This window comes from Eleginops maclovinus, chromosome 5 (genome assembly GCF_036324505.1).
Source record: "Eleginops maclovinus isolate JMC-PN-2008 ecotype Puerto Natales chromosome 5, JC_Emac_rtc_rv5, whole genome shotgun sequence".
NCBI lineage: Eukaryota > Metazoa > Chordata > Actinopteri > Perciformes > Eleginopidae > Eleginops > Eleginops maclovinus.
The window spans coordinates 23494503-23513776 of NC_086353.1; the positions used below are offsets into that span (position 1 = coordinate 23494503).

At 41.1% G+C, this 19274-nt stretch overlaps 1 protein-coding gene across 1 annotated transcript; it reads right to left on the reverse strand.

The window, feature by feature from the left end:
• Positions 1-5046: 5046 nt before the first annotated feature.
• Positions 5047-18981, reverse strand: ldb1b (LIM-domain binding 1b). The gene is made up of 11 exons (XM_063883853.1): positions 18839-18981; positions 13000-13102; positions 11298-11342; positions 10981-11056; positions 10794-10896; positions 10510-10682; positions 9349-9471; positions 9178-9261; positions 8043-8166; positions 7811-7956; positions 5047-7225 (listed from the first exon to the last, which is right to left on the reverse strand). Exons 1-11 carry the CDS (start codon positions 18870-18872, stop codon positions 6995-6997), a joined length of 1242 nt encoding a protein of 413 aa, XP_063739923.1. The 5' UTR covers positions 18873-18981; the 3' UTR covers positions 5047-6994.
• Between the last annotated feature and the right edge of the window lie 293 nt (positions 18982-19274).

The window sequence follows — 19274 nt, forward strand, 5'->3', positions numbered from 1 at the left end:
TGTTTACTAAGTGCCAAATGAGTTTAATTGCCTAACAATGACATTATTGGATTATAAAATGCCTTTGGGTCCTTCACACCACAAATGGATAAGCCACTCAATTAAATAAGACAGCAAAATAGAAAGAAAGGAAAGCATTAAAGGGCTAGAATGGTAGACAAGCCATTATCATGAATTCATTACAATCCATTTTTTATTGAGTTAAGAAATTAAATGTTGATGTGTGAAAAGATGTAGAAATTAATTGTTAAGACTTTTAGTATGACTTTATGGGTTATACTTTGATTTAGGCCATTGATACAGCACTGTATCTCCTCTGATCATCAGTGCTTCTGTGTTTAATCATAAAAAGAGGGTATACCTCTATATTGCATTTGTATCTCTCTGGAGGAACAAACTTTGAGTAATTAATCTGTGTTTTATCAGTGAACAGACTCTGCATTGAAAGAAGATTGCTTTTTTTCTCTGTCTAGAATGTCCTGTGGCTGTTTGCAAAGTGCTGTGAACTCTGAATCTCCATTAACACTGGTGATAAAAAGAAGTCTGATTGCGCCAGAATAGAGTTTAGGATAATAACAAATAAAAAAAGAAAGAGTGACAATCCATCTGTGAGATAGAGAAAGCATTCAATGATTAGTTCATCCTAAACACAATCAGCAGGGCAGAACATGGTGTGAAGACATGATTTACAGAGGAGCACAGTCTTATATATTATCTTCAAAAAAATAAAAATGACAGCTGCACTTCATCTCAGGCATTCATATTTGCACTAATCAGTGTTTTAATGGCAGTTTCTGTCTTTTTTACATGCCTTCAACCACACAGAGAAAATAAGTCAGATGCAATAAAAACTGCTTTATAACTACTGTTGTTTTTCATTTGTCAACATTTGTGAATGAGAGTGAAGTCAGACTTCTGAGGTAGACCCATTTTAACGCTGTGGGTAAATAAATTGAACAGTTTTGTCTCCAATTTAAAGCAACGGTTGATGTCTCCGTGTTGTGACCCCATGGGTTCCTTGATAAATTAACTTCACCATCAAGGTGCTATATTTCTGGTAAAGACAACATGGAGCGCCTCAATTTCCGGACCAAATGAGACAAGCTTCGCTTTAACCGCGTCATTAGACAGAGGAGATGAGGCAAGAGAGAGGAAGGAAAATCAGAATATAATGAGAGAGGGTTGGAAGAGAAAACTTCAGAACATTAACTGACACAAATGGAGGGAGGTAGACAACGTTACACGATAACTGTTTGGATGAACTAAGCACTCACAGGGAAATTGTTTTTCAACTTTCTTGTAGTTTGAAAGTTTGCTTGTTAGGATTTTTTGGGAGAACACCACGTTTAATACACAGATCAGCCATAACATTTTGATCACCTGCCTTATATTGTGTAAGGCAGGTTGGCCTTGTTCCTTACGCTTGCCTATCTTTCTTCTGCTACCAACACATCAACTTTGAGGACAAAGTGTTCACTTGCTTCCTATCATATACCCCCCACTGACAGGTTCCATTGTAACAAGATACTCACTGTTCTTCACTTCACCAGTAGGTGGTCATAAGGTCATGGCTGATTGGAGAATAGTGACCCCTGATAAAAACAGGTGTTCAATCTGAGAAAACATTTGGCATAACGCAACTGGTACCAACATCAGGAGGAGATTCCTCTGCAAAGACATTCCTCTATAAAATCCTAATCCAGTTTGTCGGGATGGTCCTTTACAGAAGCATGCTTCAATACGTTTGTCATCACTAAACCTTTAGACTTACTGTCGCCAGCTTTCTTGCAACATCCAGGGAGCAATCTTACATTTGAGATGAAATTCTCTATAAATCCTTGGTTAGTTGTTGTTGAATATGGTGATCTTCTAGGAACGCAGTGCAGAATAAGGGGGTATTTATTGTCTGAGATTTCAAATATTATATTTAAAACGATTGTTTAACCTTCTGAAATTAAGAATGCTGTTTTTTGTTTTGTTTTTACATTACAATGAGCTTTTCTTATCTATATTCAGAGTCTGCCATATTTCACAGCCACGTTTCTATGCCATGGTTCACTGGTATAGTTACACGCCATGTTTTGGTGGCTGGAAAAACCTAACTGAAACTGGAGAGGAACTTTCATAATTTTATGTTAAGGGGAAATGTGGATGTGGTGACGAGAATGCAACTAAAGGTTTGGTCTCCTACACTCTGGGAAAGGACGGGATGGGTGCATTCAGGTGGCTGCAAGCTGCCAGCTCACCACTAAAGGCCACTAAATCCTAAACACTGGACCTTCAAGTAAATATGCTTTGTTGTGTGGGAGTAAGTCTCAAATTTAACCAGTTATTGCCATTTCAATTAAGTGAGTTATCATAAAGAAGACTTGACCCTTTAAATAGACATACAGATTGTTGTGAGTAATATTACAAGTTTGCCTTATTTTCCTTCTTTACTTTCACTGACGTGGTATATGTGTAGAAAATATCATCAATAAATGTGCTGTGTTATCTACACCTAACCCTCACACTAAATTAAATAATTTAGAGTATTATGACGCTGATTGTTATCATTTTTTATTTCAGCACTGAATTTGACGCCTTACCCCTATAAACACAGAAGTGTTTCTTAGAACAATGAATTGCCTAGAGTTGATGCAAAACATTAACAGCATGTTCTTGGAAACATGAAAGAAGGACAGTCTGAGAGTCTGCAGGTATCAAATGACTCAACCCATTCTTAGTAATTAACATGATTCACCATAAAACAACAAGGTCATGTCATAATGCAGCTCTCGATTAATGGACTTATGTCCCAGGACAATGTGAAGTTTGCTTGTTTGAAGTGTCAAAGACCACCCATTTTTTGACCTATTTTTGGGAAATCAATAACGAAATTGATAAGTGGGCAGTTTGATATGTAAATATTGAGGGCAAAATAGGAAAAGAGAAAAATACAGAGCATGGATATGGAACAGAAAACTATTTTTATGCGGGGAAAGCAGCTGACCCAGATCATGGAGATATATGAAGTACATGCTCATTCTTCTGGGCCTTTGTTGGACCCACACACATTTCAGAATCCCAAAATAGAGCAGTGTCAGGTGGCATAAAAGCCACAGAGAGGACAAAAAGCAGTCTGCTCTTCCATGGAAGTGAGAGTTTTCATGGGGTTGTTACAGCTTTATTTCAACCCCAGGAGCCCCTCACAGTTTAAGCTAGATGGAGGTGCCACTGGCAGCCTTTACAGCTCTGCAGGTGCAGTGCGACAGGGAGTGGGAAAATGCCTGAAGAGAACGTGTGATAGTTGGCAGGAGGATGTATGTGTGAGGCAGGTTGGTGTGGAAGACAGCGGCCCAGACCTGAAGAGACGCTGTGGCCCTTTGCTACTTAGTCTCCTGACCTGACTGTAAACAGGGGAGGGAACCCTAACACAATACTTCATAATCTTTACATACAGATAGGAAAAAGAAGTGTTGGCAAGTATTAATTTTATTTTATTGTCTAATCTTGCTACGCACCTTCAACTTCATAGTCAACTTTAATATCAATATCTCTGATTGTGTTACAGAGAGACCGAAATTCCGTCTCGCACTTTCACAAAATTAGTCGTAACTTTACAGATTCAGATTATTAGCTAAAAGAAAATAGAAATAAACTCATAAATAAACTATGATATATAATTACAGATAAGGATATCAAGTATTTAAAAGTAGCTCGATCTTCACCTGCTGTGATGAACACACTAATGCATCAAAACAAAATAATCCAGTCATTTCAGATATGTGATTCTAAGATGGGACATTACGCACAACTAGTACTTTTGATTGTGGTACTTTGAGTATATTTTGATACCTTTACTTCAGTACTTTTACTTTAACTTTTAAATGCAGGACTTTTACTTGTAACACAGTATTTCTACACTGTATTGTTTCTACTCTTACTCAAGTAAAGTAAGTACTTTTTACACCTCTGCCCACAACTAGGAATCTAATACATAACTTACACTCACTTTTCATAATAGGAATGGGCTTATTTTTCCTCAAGTAATAATTGTAATGTGAAGACATGCAGTATAAAAACTGAATGTGATCCATAGGTAAGGCCTTGGAGAACTTGACAATGATTGTATCCTTAAGGAATTTCCTTCATGCTCGCGGTTTTTACTCAAGCTGTCCATTGAAGGACTGATGTGGAGCTGGATCAAGTTAAATAAAGTTAGATCTGTGCCTTAAGGAGAAGATGTGGGGAGCACCGAGATACCCAGCAGCACAGCCTGAAGCCAGTGGGATCAGAGCTCACCCTCAGCGACAGGTTCCAACAGACAGACGGCAGAGGGACGGGGCTACACAGAGGGGGTTTCTAACCATAACCCTTCTTCATGTTTCATTCTGATCACGTCAATGTCAGTTTGCTCATAAGAGAGTTGTTTTCTGCAGAACTGAAAAACATAACCTTTGATGATGTCATTGTGGTCATAGCAACTTCTCAGTTCTTAAAGGGTTAGGTTGTTCCGCAGACTGGGGGTGTAGAGGCTGAAACACATAGACAAAAACCTAACATTATGGGATTTGTAAGCTTTTGTGGTTTTGAGCTAATAGTCAGATTACATCAATTTCTGTCACCGCTTTTGTGACCACTTCTTCTCAGTGACATATCTCCTAAATAGAAAAACCTGCTGCTTTCAATAGTTAAGTCAACGTTTGTGTCCAACCTTCATATCGAAGTTTAGAAGGCAGGACCATCATTCTGGTTTTTTAAAGGTTTTTAAAACATTAAGCAAGTACCCTGTTTTGTTCACTGTGTTCAAATCAAGGTTGTATATTCATGTGTAAAAAAGGAATTTTCTCTAGCCCTTCCTTAAGTGTAGCACTGCTAGCGTTTACATTACATCATAACCTTCTTTATTATGTTAAACTACTACATCTTGCTTTTTGCCAATGGCTGATTGGGTGTTTCCCTTCCAAACACTAAGAAGAACGTAGGTGGAGTCGACCTTTAACCAATCAAAATGGACCAAAACCCAGAAACAGTTATTTTGCTATATTAATTACGACACAGTCCTTTAAAGTGAAAATGTATCTTTTTATTGGTACCATACATTAATTATCAAGGGCAGAAACTAACCAAATCAAAAAATATATATCAAACAATGATTTTTTTTCTACAGGGATTGGAAAAGGTACAAGTCACCATTCAAACTCAGTCGTAACTGTGGCTGGAATCAACTGTAAGGAAATGGAAATGTACAAAACCAACAGAGCTTCAGCTGTTTTTAAATCAGACTTTATAAACTCCGCATTGCTACCCAATATGACGACTGAACTTAATGTTAAGCTGGCTTTAGAAGATGTCTGTGTGATCGATGGTATCACTCGGGTGGTTGTGAAAGACAATGCACAAATGAAGGCAATTGAGACAGAAACTAATATAAAGAAAATCTGTTTAGCCAGTGAGGAAAGATGAAAGTCACCGGTAACTTCAATTCAGTGAGCACATTCACTTGACATCAAGTTGAAAGTTGCAGTAGACAAAATTGTGATGAATGCTAAGTGTAAAATCACTTCCTGTATAGATGAAATACATGTGTGAATATCCAAAAATAAATTAAAAAAGAAACACAGTAAAATCATCACGCTATGGTGCCGTTGTACCCCCCGGAGGTTTTGTAATTTAATTTACACAAGTTCTTAAAAAAGAGGGAGGAGGAAAAGAGCATGTGGGAAGATAGAGGGGACGGGTTCATGAGTGTTTTTTCTCCTTTTTCCTATTTTTGTTTCTTTACATTAGATCGGGATGGCTTTAGGTAAATCTAAGTAAGAATACATTTTATTACAGTCAGACAGAACTTTGCTACTACCTTAAATATACAAGCACAAATACACAAAAATTTAATCTCCAAAAAAAAAGGAACGAAAAAGACAAAATAAAAACATCCACACTAAATTATTTATCTTTTATAAACATAAAAGATAAAAACAATATATTTTAGAGGGGGGAGGGATAAAAGTCCTGTGTTGCTCCTTGGTCTGTAGCTTTTCAGTATTGGTAGAAAATAAAAAAGTAACAATTGAAATGAAGGCGTTTAATACAAATTAAAAAACATTCTAGGGAAATATATACTGTATAAAAACTCTTAAAATGTGTAACTGTGTGTGTGTGTGTGTGTGTGTGTGTGTGTGGTTAATGCTCTCTGTTCGAAAGACTGCATCCATGGTAGTCAATCAGAGATGGCTCTGGCACTAGGGGACTCCTTCAATTATGTGTGTGTGTGTGTGTGTGTGTGTGTGTGTGTGTGTGTGTGTGTGTGTGTGTGTGTGTGTGTGTGTGTGTGTGTGTGTGTGTGTGTGTGTGTGTGTGTGTGTGTGTGTGATGTTTCCCTAGTGCCACATTTCAGCTGTCCTACTAGTGTGTGGATTTCAATGGTTTTATTGACAGACTCTGAATTCTGGTCTGTCTGTTTCCTCAAAGCCACAAGTAAGCCCCTTACTCGCTCCTCACACACTTCACACTCGCACACACACGCACACATACTCTATTAACAAACATTACCAGTGACTTGTGCGTCCACGGAGCAGACCAGAATTGAGAGGCATGTTCGGATGACGGGTGGACAAGTGGTCCCTAAGCAACTCGCCACCATGTTGGAGCCCCGCTGACACCACCCTCCCCCACCCGGGCCCTGCATGTGAGTATGGATGGTTTAGTGTGCACAGTTCTCCCCCGGATCCCTTGCGCCTCCTCGGTCACATCTACCCGAGCTCTGATGGGACATTCTCGATGAGGAAAGGGGAGAAAGAGGGGAGACACGGTGGTTAAATACGGGGGAATCACAGCATTGGCTCAGTGATGTTGCCTGAGACATGCTAAGCCCCCTCGGGCCCGTGTGTGCCATGACTCTGAGCTCTACGATGATGTCTGGCTTGTTGCTGTTGCACTCGTGGCTGTCGGGTTAGGGATGGGGGGGTCTGAGGAGTGGCAGAGCGGGGGTTTGTGTCGATGAGGTGGGGCTCTACTGCGATGCCTGTGAGGTGGGGTTGTCGCTCTTGCTCTCCTGGCTGGAGGGGGCCTTGTTGTTCCAGGGCGAGTTGGAGCCCAGCGCCGGGGAGTTGTTGAAGCTGTCCTCGTCGTCGATGCCGTTGGCCGCGTCGAACTGCGTGTTCTCCAGCCGCGTGATCAGGCGCTCGTCCTCGTCGCCAAACTCGCCTCCCATCAGCGTGGGCTCTCCCACCACCATCACATCCTGCAGGGACGCAAAACAGGAAGCAATCAATATATTGTTGAAAAGAGAATACAATACTGAATTAACTCTATACATCTTCGAGTCCTTTCCCCTCTGTGATCCCAGTTGGGGCAGCCATGTTGTTTCTGCTGATGCACAGTTTTTGGCTTAATAAACCAAACACAGCCTTGATCTTGATCATTAAACTTTCCTCCATTTGTTTGCATCATCTCGCACACACCGTTTGTCAAAAAGAAACCCAGAAGGCATGAATAGAAAAAAGGCATCAATTGCTTGCTAGTTTCCCCTGTATTTTTCTCTAATATAGTACATTTGAGTTAAACTGTTTATAAATGTGCCTTTGTAGTTTTTGAGAACATTGATTAATCAACAGAATAGGCCATTTAAAATTTAGCATTTATTATACAATATTATTTAATATTTACATATTTGTAGAGACATTTGTTTTTTCAGGTTATCAAAATAGTCCTGGGGGGGTCATGTGTCTTCCCTTGTTTGACTTTATGAACACCCATTGAACAGTGCAGTTTATGTTGGGGGTGTAGTAGCAGAGTGCTGACACTAGATGGCGGTGGTTGTACTCACTGGAACTTGGCTGGAGAGAGGGAAGCCACTGCCAGGGCTTTTCTTTTTGTTGTTGTTGTTATTATTAGTTCCTCCTCCGCTGATGGTGCTTCCACCTGACATCTTACGCTTCCGCCGTTTGTTCGGCGCCTGTCTTGATGGCTCAGCTGCAGAGGACAGACGGAGAGAGAGTTACAGATGCATCTCCTGAGGGTTCGTGTTGTGTCCCTGTGATCTCATGCTGTTTTCTTACCTGGTGGGGCCACCATCCTCTGCCATTTCTGGAAGAGACAGGTCTTGAGGCAGTCTCTGGGGCTGAGGCTGTACGTCTTGTGTCTTGACATCAGCTCCTGCATGGGCTCCAGAATCACACACAGCTGGAGGAGGGAACAAAAAGAGAGGTCACACACTGTTCAGCCCCATCATTATCAGCTGGTGTTACTGAATTCATATTGTCCGATTGAGAGATTTGAGATCAGATTTCAATCAAAAATACTGGAAGCAGACAAATAAACAATACTCAAGCTTATCCCATTTCAACAACAATCTTTTCAGTTGCCAACATGAAGTTTTTTCAGCATCTGTAAACCAGACTGCAGTTCCAGTCTAACCAGGGCAGCCTCCATCAGCAGCTCCACCACTACCACATCTCTTGGTCAAACACGGGTCTGGCTTTATGAGCTACATAGAGAACATGTGTTATGGGAGCATGCATCATTTTTATTAATGTGTAACTGTATCTGTCTTTTTTCCTTTCCGATATTACTTACTGCAGCTCTTTGTCTGGAGGTAGGGGGGAGGTCTTAAATGTGTCCTGTCTTAATACATTTTCACTCTAGGTTTTAGTTTTTAAAACCCCTTAAAACTAAGTGTTCCAAAAACAACAAACAGCTCCATCATTGGTCAAAACTATACAAAAATCCCTTTCCTTTCTCAACAAACATATTTCCAAATGTGGATCCAAGTAGGTTCATTTAGAGATGTTCCTTCTAGAAACTCAAAGTCACTGTATTTGAAATATCATTAAATAATCGTTATTTACTAAATCGGTTTAGTTTCGGCAGATATTATCGCATGCAATTTAAACAATACCAATGTGGATTTTGATCAATAATAATAAAATATCCATCTTGTCATTTATTTTGTATTTTCTCTTTTAAGAAGCAAAAGTATTTCTTATCCGATTAATCGAACATTACTTAAATTATCCTTAGCTGAAACCCTGATCTATGGGAACATGGGGGACGCTGACAGACTCAAGGTGCATATAACTGGAAGCCAGCTAGGTGTATTTTCTTAAATAGCTCTTATTACATTATGATGTATCTAAAATAAAAAAGATTCAAGACCAGCTCTAATCTAATAAATGTTTAGTGTGCTCCACTTACTCGGAGGTAGTTGAGGGTGGAGTTCGACAGGCCACATCTTGTTATGTTTTTGGACAGCTGGTCCAGCATCTGTGGGTCCTGGGCCTGAGACACAAATAGTGGGCATATTAAAAGGCTGACTCATACACAAACATCAGTGAACTGTATGTGGCTGATCCCACTCCTACTCACATGCATGGCCAGTATACTGCGGGGGATGAGTTCACGGTGTTGTCTGATGCTGAAGTGCCACGTCTTTATCCTCATCATGTCGTCAAACATGAACTCCAGGTACAAGCGACCTTCTACACACACCTGGAACAGTTCAGAGGACTCATGTCAGGATACAGCGGTTGATCTCTTTGTAAGCTTTGCAGAAACAAGTAAATGATTGGGTACTGCAGACAGGCGTGAATCAAACAATACATGTAGAGGATTGTCAATCAGGGTGCTCATTGGTTGATTTAGAAAACCACCAAGAGGCTTGCAACCACATTTCCTTTACACAAGTTTCACATACTTTTGAGTACTTTCACGCAGTTTTCTTCTCCTGAACACGATACATTTTTCTGAGCTTTTGTTCTCAAGGTTTCAGCCTGTGTTTTGCAAGTCTGATGCTTTGTACCCCTCTGGGCCTGAGAATATTTTTAAATGTTGGATATAAACTTGGTCCTGAGGTTGTGTCTTATATTAACGATCCAGCGACAGAGCAAGACACAGGCAAGATAGCGCGAAAGAAAAGAGCGTGCTTGTGTGTGACAGCAAGTTAGTAGGATTTTATTTAACTGCTAATCTGCCACCAACAGCCACAAATTATCTGGGTTTAGCCCACGGTTCTACGAAGAGCGATTGTGATCTTGCAGAGAGTCTGTCGAAGAGCTGTCGCGTGTGTGAAGAAAGTATGAAGTCAGCGGTTATGTATCTGTGTCCGGTTTAAGTGTTGCTCAATAACTGCTACCACTCCCCAAGACCTGATAAATGTCAAGGGGGCTCAGGTTAGCCCTGAGGCTAGCTGCAGCAATAAAAACTCAATTATTTGCCATGCCCCCACTATGTAAAGACCTTACCCCATAATGACCCTTCAGGGAGACCATATGGTAAGAAGTGGAAGCGTAGAGCCATTTGGACTTAACTTAAAATGGCTCATAAATGCTTTTTGACACACATCCATTCAAAATGTTTTTATTGTTTTGGGAGAAATTGTAAGCATTATTTTAGTTTAGGAGTGACAAACCAGAAGTGTGTATTTTTCTTAACAATTTCCAACTGATATTGATTCTAATGACATGAAATAGCCACACATTTACAACAAAAAAGGGGGACACAATAACAGCTATGAGTGCAAACACACACCTGTGTAAACATGGGCTTTCCATTCTGGGTGACCATGGTGCACTGATCACAGTCAAGGGAGACAAAGTTATTGTGGAAGGACTCCTTGGGATGTTTCAGCACGTAGTAGAGCTCAGTGGCACCGCCCTCGAATATACTCCGAAAGTACCTCGGGATCAACGTCCGGCCAATCGCTAAGGAGGAGAGAAAACCAAAAAGGGGCATGAGACAAATTATAATGTCCATGTGTATGCAGGACTTTTGATTCAAGGGCAGCAATATGTTCCAGAGACTGTGTTTCTTACTGTAACGTTTGGGTCCATCCTCCAGACAGAAAGTAATCGTCAACATGGCGTCGTCTTCAAAGAACTCTGTAGTGAACGCATCCCACCACAGGTTATCGCACTCCTACAGGGTAAAAAGTGGAGAGAATAATTAGTAACAAACACAATTATAGGATTTTCTTTGGGGATGTGCTGTGTGTCAACGAACCTCTGTCCAATTCTGTAGCCGTTTGTTGAGCTCAAATATTCTGTAGTCTGTCTGGTTGCCATATGGTGTGTGCCGCCTAGCATAGAAAGGCATAAGGAGGGGAAAACAAAAACAGGAAAGGGGGGTTGAGAACAGTTAGATTCTGGTATGTGCCTACATGCATTTAGGGGCCGGTTTACTACCTACTTTAGCCTCGTCACAGACTAAATACAAAATCAGTGAGATAAGAGCACAAGTTCCCACGGCCTAATCTTTACTCGTGTTATTGTTGCCGTTTTCACATAAACTGAAGATAATGGAAAACAACTCAGCCTTACCCTATTCCGGGCTCCAGGTATGTTGGAGGATACATCGGGGTGGGACTGGAGAAAATAAAGAGCAAGAGAGAGGTTATTACATTCAGCTATAGCGTTAATATGCCCTCCTCCATTGGCTTGTCTGTCTTTATGAGTCTGGGAGGCAAGCCAAACACGGCACAAATTGGATGATACAAGGAGACAGTAAATAACAACACCACACACACACACACACACAATCCTGCAGAGGTAGACTATGTGAGTACCACGAGTCAAGACAATTCAGTTTTAGCATAACACGTAGGTTTCTATTCTAGCAGCTTCTACACTTAATCACTGTAATTTGACGGGCCTTTTCTTGGATAGTAGGTGGCTAAAATAGCACCACACTAAAACATACAGGCATCTTTCACCATTTCACAGCAGATTGACAGGTGCACTGTTCGGCTCAAATCACCAATAAACCAAAAGGTTTCCCCAGGATGCGTCTCAACAAAGTGTTCGAAAGAATGGACTGCATGCTGTCACCTTTAAACTACACTGAAACAAAACCGAGCACCTGATCCTGGGAAATGTAGTTAGCCGTTAAAGTGTTAATATGACATTATTATCATAATGTGCGAGTGTGATTGTTCAGTCAGTGCACCACTACATGGTCTGTACCTGGTTTTTGAACTCTGACTTAAAATTGCTAAATTATTTTTTACCACTCTATTGTCTGAACCCAGTTTCTTGGTACATTTGAATCCTAATGTCTGTTTAAGGGAGTTTTTAATTTGTTGAACCATGATATTTAAGATTAAAATGTGGATAACATGATAATAATATACATTTAAAACAGGGCTGGGTGATATTGAGAAAAACAAATATTGTGATATCTGTGATAAAATGTTAGTTAATTTTGACTACTCAATGTACTCAATGATATTTTTGATAAATATTAATCCGAAACGTTCATAAAATGACTTAGTGGGTAAAAGCAAACGATAGAACAGCTAGAAAAATCGGATAAATTCAGAAAATGACATCCGATTACTGTAAAGAAGCATTTAAACCCAAGAAAGGACAACAAAGGTTTTAATATATCAAAAGTCAAAGACGATAACAAAGCTCATATCCTAATAATGCCATATTGTTGATATACTGCATATCCCTAAAATTACAATACTGTGCAATAATCCAGCAGACTATAAATGTATGCTTTTGTTAAGTTATGGTTGCAAAGTCTCTCCTTGATTTCCCCACACCGACATTGTGAGTAGAATACACGTTTCTCACGGCATCTTTCCCCTTTTACTGAAGTTCTCTTCTTTTTGGGGTATTGGGACTTCCTTTGGTATGATAATCAAGGGGTAAAAATTGATATTTTGATGGTCTCATTTGTGAAGCCCCTATAATAAATACATAATACACGCACAAAATACAACCAGCCACTTCAATTCAAATTGACAAAACCGTTGCTCCTTCCTGTGACCAGCATCTAAACTATTTTCTACCTGATTGGCATGACTACCAGCTGCCACGCTGAATCTATTACCAATGGACATTTTCCAGACTAACATATTGTTGAGGAAATTAAACTCATGATACCGAGGCTGGATTTGCGTGGCTGTGTAAACATGGCATGCAATAATAAAAGCACCTGTCGAAGTTGTCTAAAGGCTGCAGCTTGAACTCCTAACCAAGAGCAGACATACAAAACACACAAGGACATTAAACTCACCCCACGTCTCTGTCCAGCATGGTGCCGGGGTGGAAGGGGGGAAAAGTGCTACCGTTGGGGGGCTCCTTGGGGGAGTACAGCTTGAATGACTTGGAGGAACAGCCTGTATGAGAGAACAAGAGAGAACATGAGAATGTTTCATTTCTAAATATTAGGCTCCAAAAATCATGACAGTGTGGTCTGGTAAATCTGGTTATAAATACTGTGTCTGTTAATCCACAAATATAAGGATTATCAGTGCAAATCTTTCACGATTTTGTTTTTGTTAACCCAGCTGTAAATAAAGGACTAAATTATAAGCCGAAATGGAAAGAACTCAAATGAGAGAACACACAAAAATGGTACCAGAAGTCGCTTCACAGTTGGGAATTACAGTGCTGCTTCTAATCATAGTTATTCACTTTTGGAGTGACACTTACAGTACAAAGCCTGACTACCATGTGAGCGAGAAGGCACATGCAGCCTGATCTGGCCAGTGTGGCCCAGTTTCAGTTGGCTGCACTCATTCACAGGTCATCCCCAATACACCAATCTTGTTTCATGAAGGCACAAAACAACAACAAGATGAGGAGGAGCCTCTTGTAAACAAAGCGCTTCTACTGAACTCCCACAGAAAGTGCTTCCCAACAACTCCATAAATAACCATAAAATACCAAACAGACCAATACTGACTGCACCCATAAAATAAACCTGATGAATCTTTCTCTCACACACACTGCTGCAACCGTTGTTCTACCCTAATTGCCCAGCTCTCCAATAAAGGCCATCCAGGCGTGCCGGCCTCTAGGTCACGACCCCTGCAGTCACCATGGTGAAGCCCCGCCTCATTAATGTCTCTCTGTCTTGTCTCTGCATATTAAACGTCTCTCTGACTATGTGTGTATATGAAAAAGATTTAAATCTAGAGACCTAGACAGGGAGAGATACGCTTTTATTGCATTTATGGGAAGGGAAACTGCGATAACAGCAGAATTTATGTGAGATATTATACATATTTTTGCTATAATAAATGTTATATATATATAACTATTCAAATAAAAGGCCTTTCTTCGATTAAGGGCTTAAAAAAACAGACTTTTTTTCAACACAATGTTCCTTATCAAAGTACTCTTGTTGTATTTTGGTTGAAGAATGTGAAGTACAAACGTGCAGGTAAATAGACTGTTTGGCCTGAAAGCCCAGTCATACACTGACCTTAGGGGCCACACAAATACATATCATTGTATTGTGACTTATGTTCTCAGCCATTTAAAACCTAACTTCCCTTTAACCAAAGTAGCTCATATCTGTAAGGACACTTACTACATCAGGGTTCCCACTGTACTATAACTTCCTCTTATTGATAAGGGATGAATAAAAAATGACATATCTTCACCATCTAAAATGGCAAAAATATCCATTAGAAACCCTGCCATTACTTCATGTAAAAGCAAGTTGTTTACTGTGTGAGTCGGGCCTGTTATATGCTATGGGCTGGATGCACCACCAGAGGAAAACAAATGGGTTTGATAAATAAATAAATAATCGATGGTTATGTGTCCATTAGTTGTTGAGAGCTCCATTAGCTCCTCTCCTCTCCTGTTAGCGGTTAATGACAGGCAGTCACAATCACATCAGCTGGACTCCACTTCCTCCACTGGGAATCATGTTCCTCTACAAGTAGACACACTACACCATATACATATTATACATGCACATTATCTTCCAGCCTAGATGTAATGGGCAGCCCACACTCAAAACATAAAAGAGTAACATGGACGTCAAAAACACAGAGCTAACAATTCATTTTATTTGAACACCAGACACAGAAAAGCAAGACAGCTTTACAAAGTTTCCTCTCAATAAGAGTAACCTGTAGTGGTTTTGCCACTCCATACTTCCACCATAATTGTAAAAAGGGACAAGTAGCTAAACGGGACATTGACGATAGCTACATATAGTAAACCATTAACCTACGTTAGCAAACTTTTGACAAAAAAACGACATAAAACTGAAGGTGTGTTTTGGAAGCAGCACCTACAATGCATTTTCAATGTCTGGAGTTGATAACTTTACCAGTTGAAGGAAATTTGACGTGCAGTTGTCTGCTTACAAAGGCAATTAGAGAGGCAGCCAGCGAATAATGCTAACACTTAGCTACGCTAAAATGTTAAACAGGTGATATCAGGATGCTCGTGAACTTCGCTACAAAAGCCCACCGGTTCTCTTTTTAACACGCCCAACAGCTAAGTAAACATAGACCAAACACGACAAACAAACTCGATATCTTAAACCACCAAGTGTTGACTGTATACAACCCTGCCCCATGGGCCTGCACGGCAAGCTAACATTAGCACAGCTAGAGTACAGTTAACAGTTAGCTGGTGTTAGCCGACTTGCTAACGCCTTAGCGTTAAATCCCTTTTCAACGAGAAAGCACCGAAATAAGAAGAGAAGTCACAACCAAGGCAGCTCGTACACCCCATTTCTTCACTACAGCAGATAGACAATGCAGTTGAAGTGTGTATTCAGGGAAAGCGACCCTTTACCTGCTAAGAAGTCCAATCAGAAAATTGATGTTTACAGATCCGTGATGATAGACTGTGTGTACGCTCCGTGCGTAAAAACGGATAGGCCCGCTGGACGGCGGTTGGCTGGACGCAACGTACCAACACAATACGTCCCCCTGAACAGGATCAATGAAAAAAATCTCCTCTAACCGCGAAACTGAAACGGAATAAGGCCTAAATTGCAGGAGTCTGTCGCTTATGTTTTGTCCCGCATGAGGCCTTGTCAATTGGCTGAAGCCTGCTGTGGGTTTACATACGGACCCAGATGAGCCCTTTGTTCACGGGAGGACATGAACAATAGCTGTAGGCCCTCCTCCTCTCCCTCCGCAATGCATTTGCTCCTCTATCCTCTGCCCAGCACCGCCAGCCGCCCTCTCCCCCCTTATCTCCTCCTCCTCCCCCCACTAATGCACAACTGCACATGAAGGTTGTCTGGTAAGCATTTTTTCTTCCTTGCTCCTCTCTAACATCCCATCCCTTCCTTGTAACTGACACAGATGAGAATTGGCCTAATGCAGCTTAGTGGAAGTGTGTTTGGAAATAAACATCATGCTGACTGCTAAGTGGTTTTCATGTTTACCTAATTAGTGCACATCATCAACTGATCTGAGACAGTGACAGCCAAGACCCTGGTCATATGCATAATACACCATGATTGCATGCATGCACGGCTGAAGCAGCAGCCTGATCAGTTAACAAGTAGATCCAGATCTTACAAATGAGCTTACATGTTCAGATAACAGACTAGGTTTGTTTACAATTAATTGAGTCTTTGAGTTTGCACACTGCACTGTCTCCCAAGGTAGACCCGTAAAGCCATTACCATAGGGAATTTCACTCTCTGCACACACACACACACACACACACACACACACACACACACACACACACACACACACACACACACACACACACACACACACACACACACACACACACACACACACACACACAGGAAGCACTAAGCCAAAGGGAGAATCCTATAGGCCTTTAAATCTGCTTAAATCGCATCAAATTATACTTAGATTCAGATCACGGCCAGCAAGGGTTCACCCATGTGGCCGAGGTTGGGATATAAAAAAGAACAAGCAGTATTGGGTTAGTAGTTTCTTCATACATGTATAGAAGAATATGTCATAATATGTGCTTATATGATACTGTTTACCCCTAAAAGATAACAGGGACTACTATGATTTCTGAAATGTGATCCCATATCAATGTTGACAAATTCTTTCCTTTCAAACATGGAAGTGCTTTCTCCCGCTGTCTCAATTATTGAGGGATGTTGCAGCCACCAGCATGAATGTGGTTCTGATTTATACACTGCCCATGTACTAGGAGAGTGAAAACACATTGTTTCATTAATGATTTATTCACAAATTAAGCTACTGTTGGGAGCTGCTCTGTGGAAACAGAGCAGCTTTCACAGAGGCTGCTGTGCAACTGAACACCGGTGCTACTAGGGAATATTTGTATTACAACATAATTTATTATTATTATTTTGTTGGAGTTTAATTATTTTCCATTAGCGCAATTACATTTTGTGTATATTAGGGCTGCAAAATCAAAACTAAATTTTATTATTGAATCTTAAAAGTATTTTCGAGATTAATAATTTCGTCTATAAAATGTTTGAATATAGGGAAAAATAGGCACAAAATCATTAAAAATCTATGGGATAACATTGATTTGATTCATCATCCATGTAATAATAAAGTCCATCAGTCAAACCTCCATTCCACCCCAATTATCTCAGTCCTGTGACACACTATGGTTTTAATTACGGCTTCTCAATCGTCTGCGATATTCTGACGTGACTGTGCAGCAGGCATACATAATTAGGATTTTTCAATGGATATTTACTTTTCTGGCTGTGTCTCATCAGCTGTTCTTTTCTGTTACATATAGTTTTGCTTTACTCTATTTTGCCTGACATATTTAGCAGATCTTTTTCTCTCTGGATATGCAGTCTTGGAGCACTATACCCTAACATTTGCAACAGAAAGACAACTATAACCAACAACTAGGATGCGGATGTCCTTGCAGACTCGTGTTGGAAGAAATCTGGAGTGTGGTGAAGTGCAGAGTCTCCAAGAAACAGACATGTAGAGAGGATAAGCTGCTCTAAGGCCTGTCTCTCACCCGAGGAGCAACAAAGATGCTCGGGCTGAGTTTATGTACATTGGTTTGACCGTGCTAAGCGTGTGACACAAGCTCTTCACAGCTCACGAGGCTGCTGTCAGTCTTTTGGCTGCATCTTTGTGTGAGTCTAGTACCAGGGGGAGGTGTAGTCAGCAGTAGCTTAGTGTGTGTGTGTGTGTTGTGGGTGACTTATGTGGATTTGCCTATCTTACATTCGCTGGCCCCTGTAGCCATGGCAACACAAGCAGTCAATGCTGTCACAACCGGAGCGAAGCTAAGAACCATCCATGGAAATGGACACACAAGGGTTAATCCTGTGTGTGTGTGTCTCCGAAGCTCGCCCATTCAAATGGTACATGACGGGGTTAATCCTCTGTGTGTGTGTGTGTGTGTGTGTGTGTGTGTGTGTGTGTGTGTGTGTGTGTGTGTGTGTGTGTGTGTGTGTGTGTGTGTGTGTGTGTGTGTGTGTGTGTGTGTGTGTGTGTGTGTGTGTGTGTGTGTGTGTGTGTGTGTGTGTGTGTGTGGGGCTGATGGAGAAGAGGTGGGGGTTGGAGGTGTGTCAGGATAAGGCTTGACGGGCTTACACACACCGTCTCTTTCGCTCTCAGGCATAGGGCAGGCCTTATCTACAACCAGCACCCCAACCAGCGAGTATCACACACACACACACACACACACACACACACACACACACACACACACACACACACACACACACACACACACACACACACACACACACACACACACACACACACACACACACACACACACACAGCCACCTAACCTTCACTTCACCAGGTAGTCTCAAACTTGCATTAACACATTCACACCTAAAGCCATAAGTCCATGTACAATAAGTGATTCAAGCTGGAGTGCGAGGTGGCTGAATAAACTCTCTGAAGTGCCTGATATGATGTTTTCGCCAAGCTCACAAATAAACCTACAGGTGCAACTACTTTGTCAAAGTAAGAGAAACAGACTTGTATTATGTTTTAATGTCTCAGACCAACAAACCAATAGTTACATCAAGAAACAAACTGAGGCATTTTCTATTTCAGCTGTGTTGCTATGTTTGACCTCAGGGTTTACTTCATGAATCAGCTATGAAAAAGTCCACAAGGAAAAGGTCAGGAAGAGCGACTTACCTCCCTCAGTTTCAAGCTGTTCTGACATGGCCATTCTGTCACCCACAAATGCACTTTCACAGCTATAAACTGATCTAACTCAAACACTGTTGGTCTCTGTTTTCATGCCTCTCCCCTCTTTCTGATATCTCTCATGTCCAGACTGTCAGGCTGAGAGGCACGAGAAAGAGGAGGGGGGTGCCTACAGTGTGTGTGTGTACATGTGTGTGTGCTCTCACGCACGGGTCGCCTGTGTATGTGCAAATGTGTGCAGCCTGCCACTTCCACTCACTAGTAAACAGGAAACCGAGCAGCTCAACACATCTGCCAGAGTTCTGATAACAACCATCCCCGTCGCCCTGCCTTGAGCCTTAAATGCTGATCCGGAGACAGTCTGGTGTCGGTGTGAGAGCAGAAACAGCCCTCACTGAACTGATCGCAGCTTAGACTGACATCA

Coding starts and splice junctions, on each gene's coding strand:
- ldb1b (XM_063883853.1), bottom strand. CDS start 18,872: ATGGCCATGTCAGAACAGCTTGAAACTGAGGGAG. Junction 10,683..10,793: donor GGATGGACCCAAACGTTACA/GTAAGAAACACA, acceptor TCTCCTCCTTAG/CGATTGGCCGGACGTTGATC. Junction 7,957..8,042: donor GAGGATGGTGGCCCCACCAG/GTAAGAAAACAG, acceptor TGTCCTCTGCAG/CTGAGCCATCAAGACAGGCG.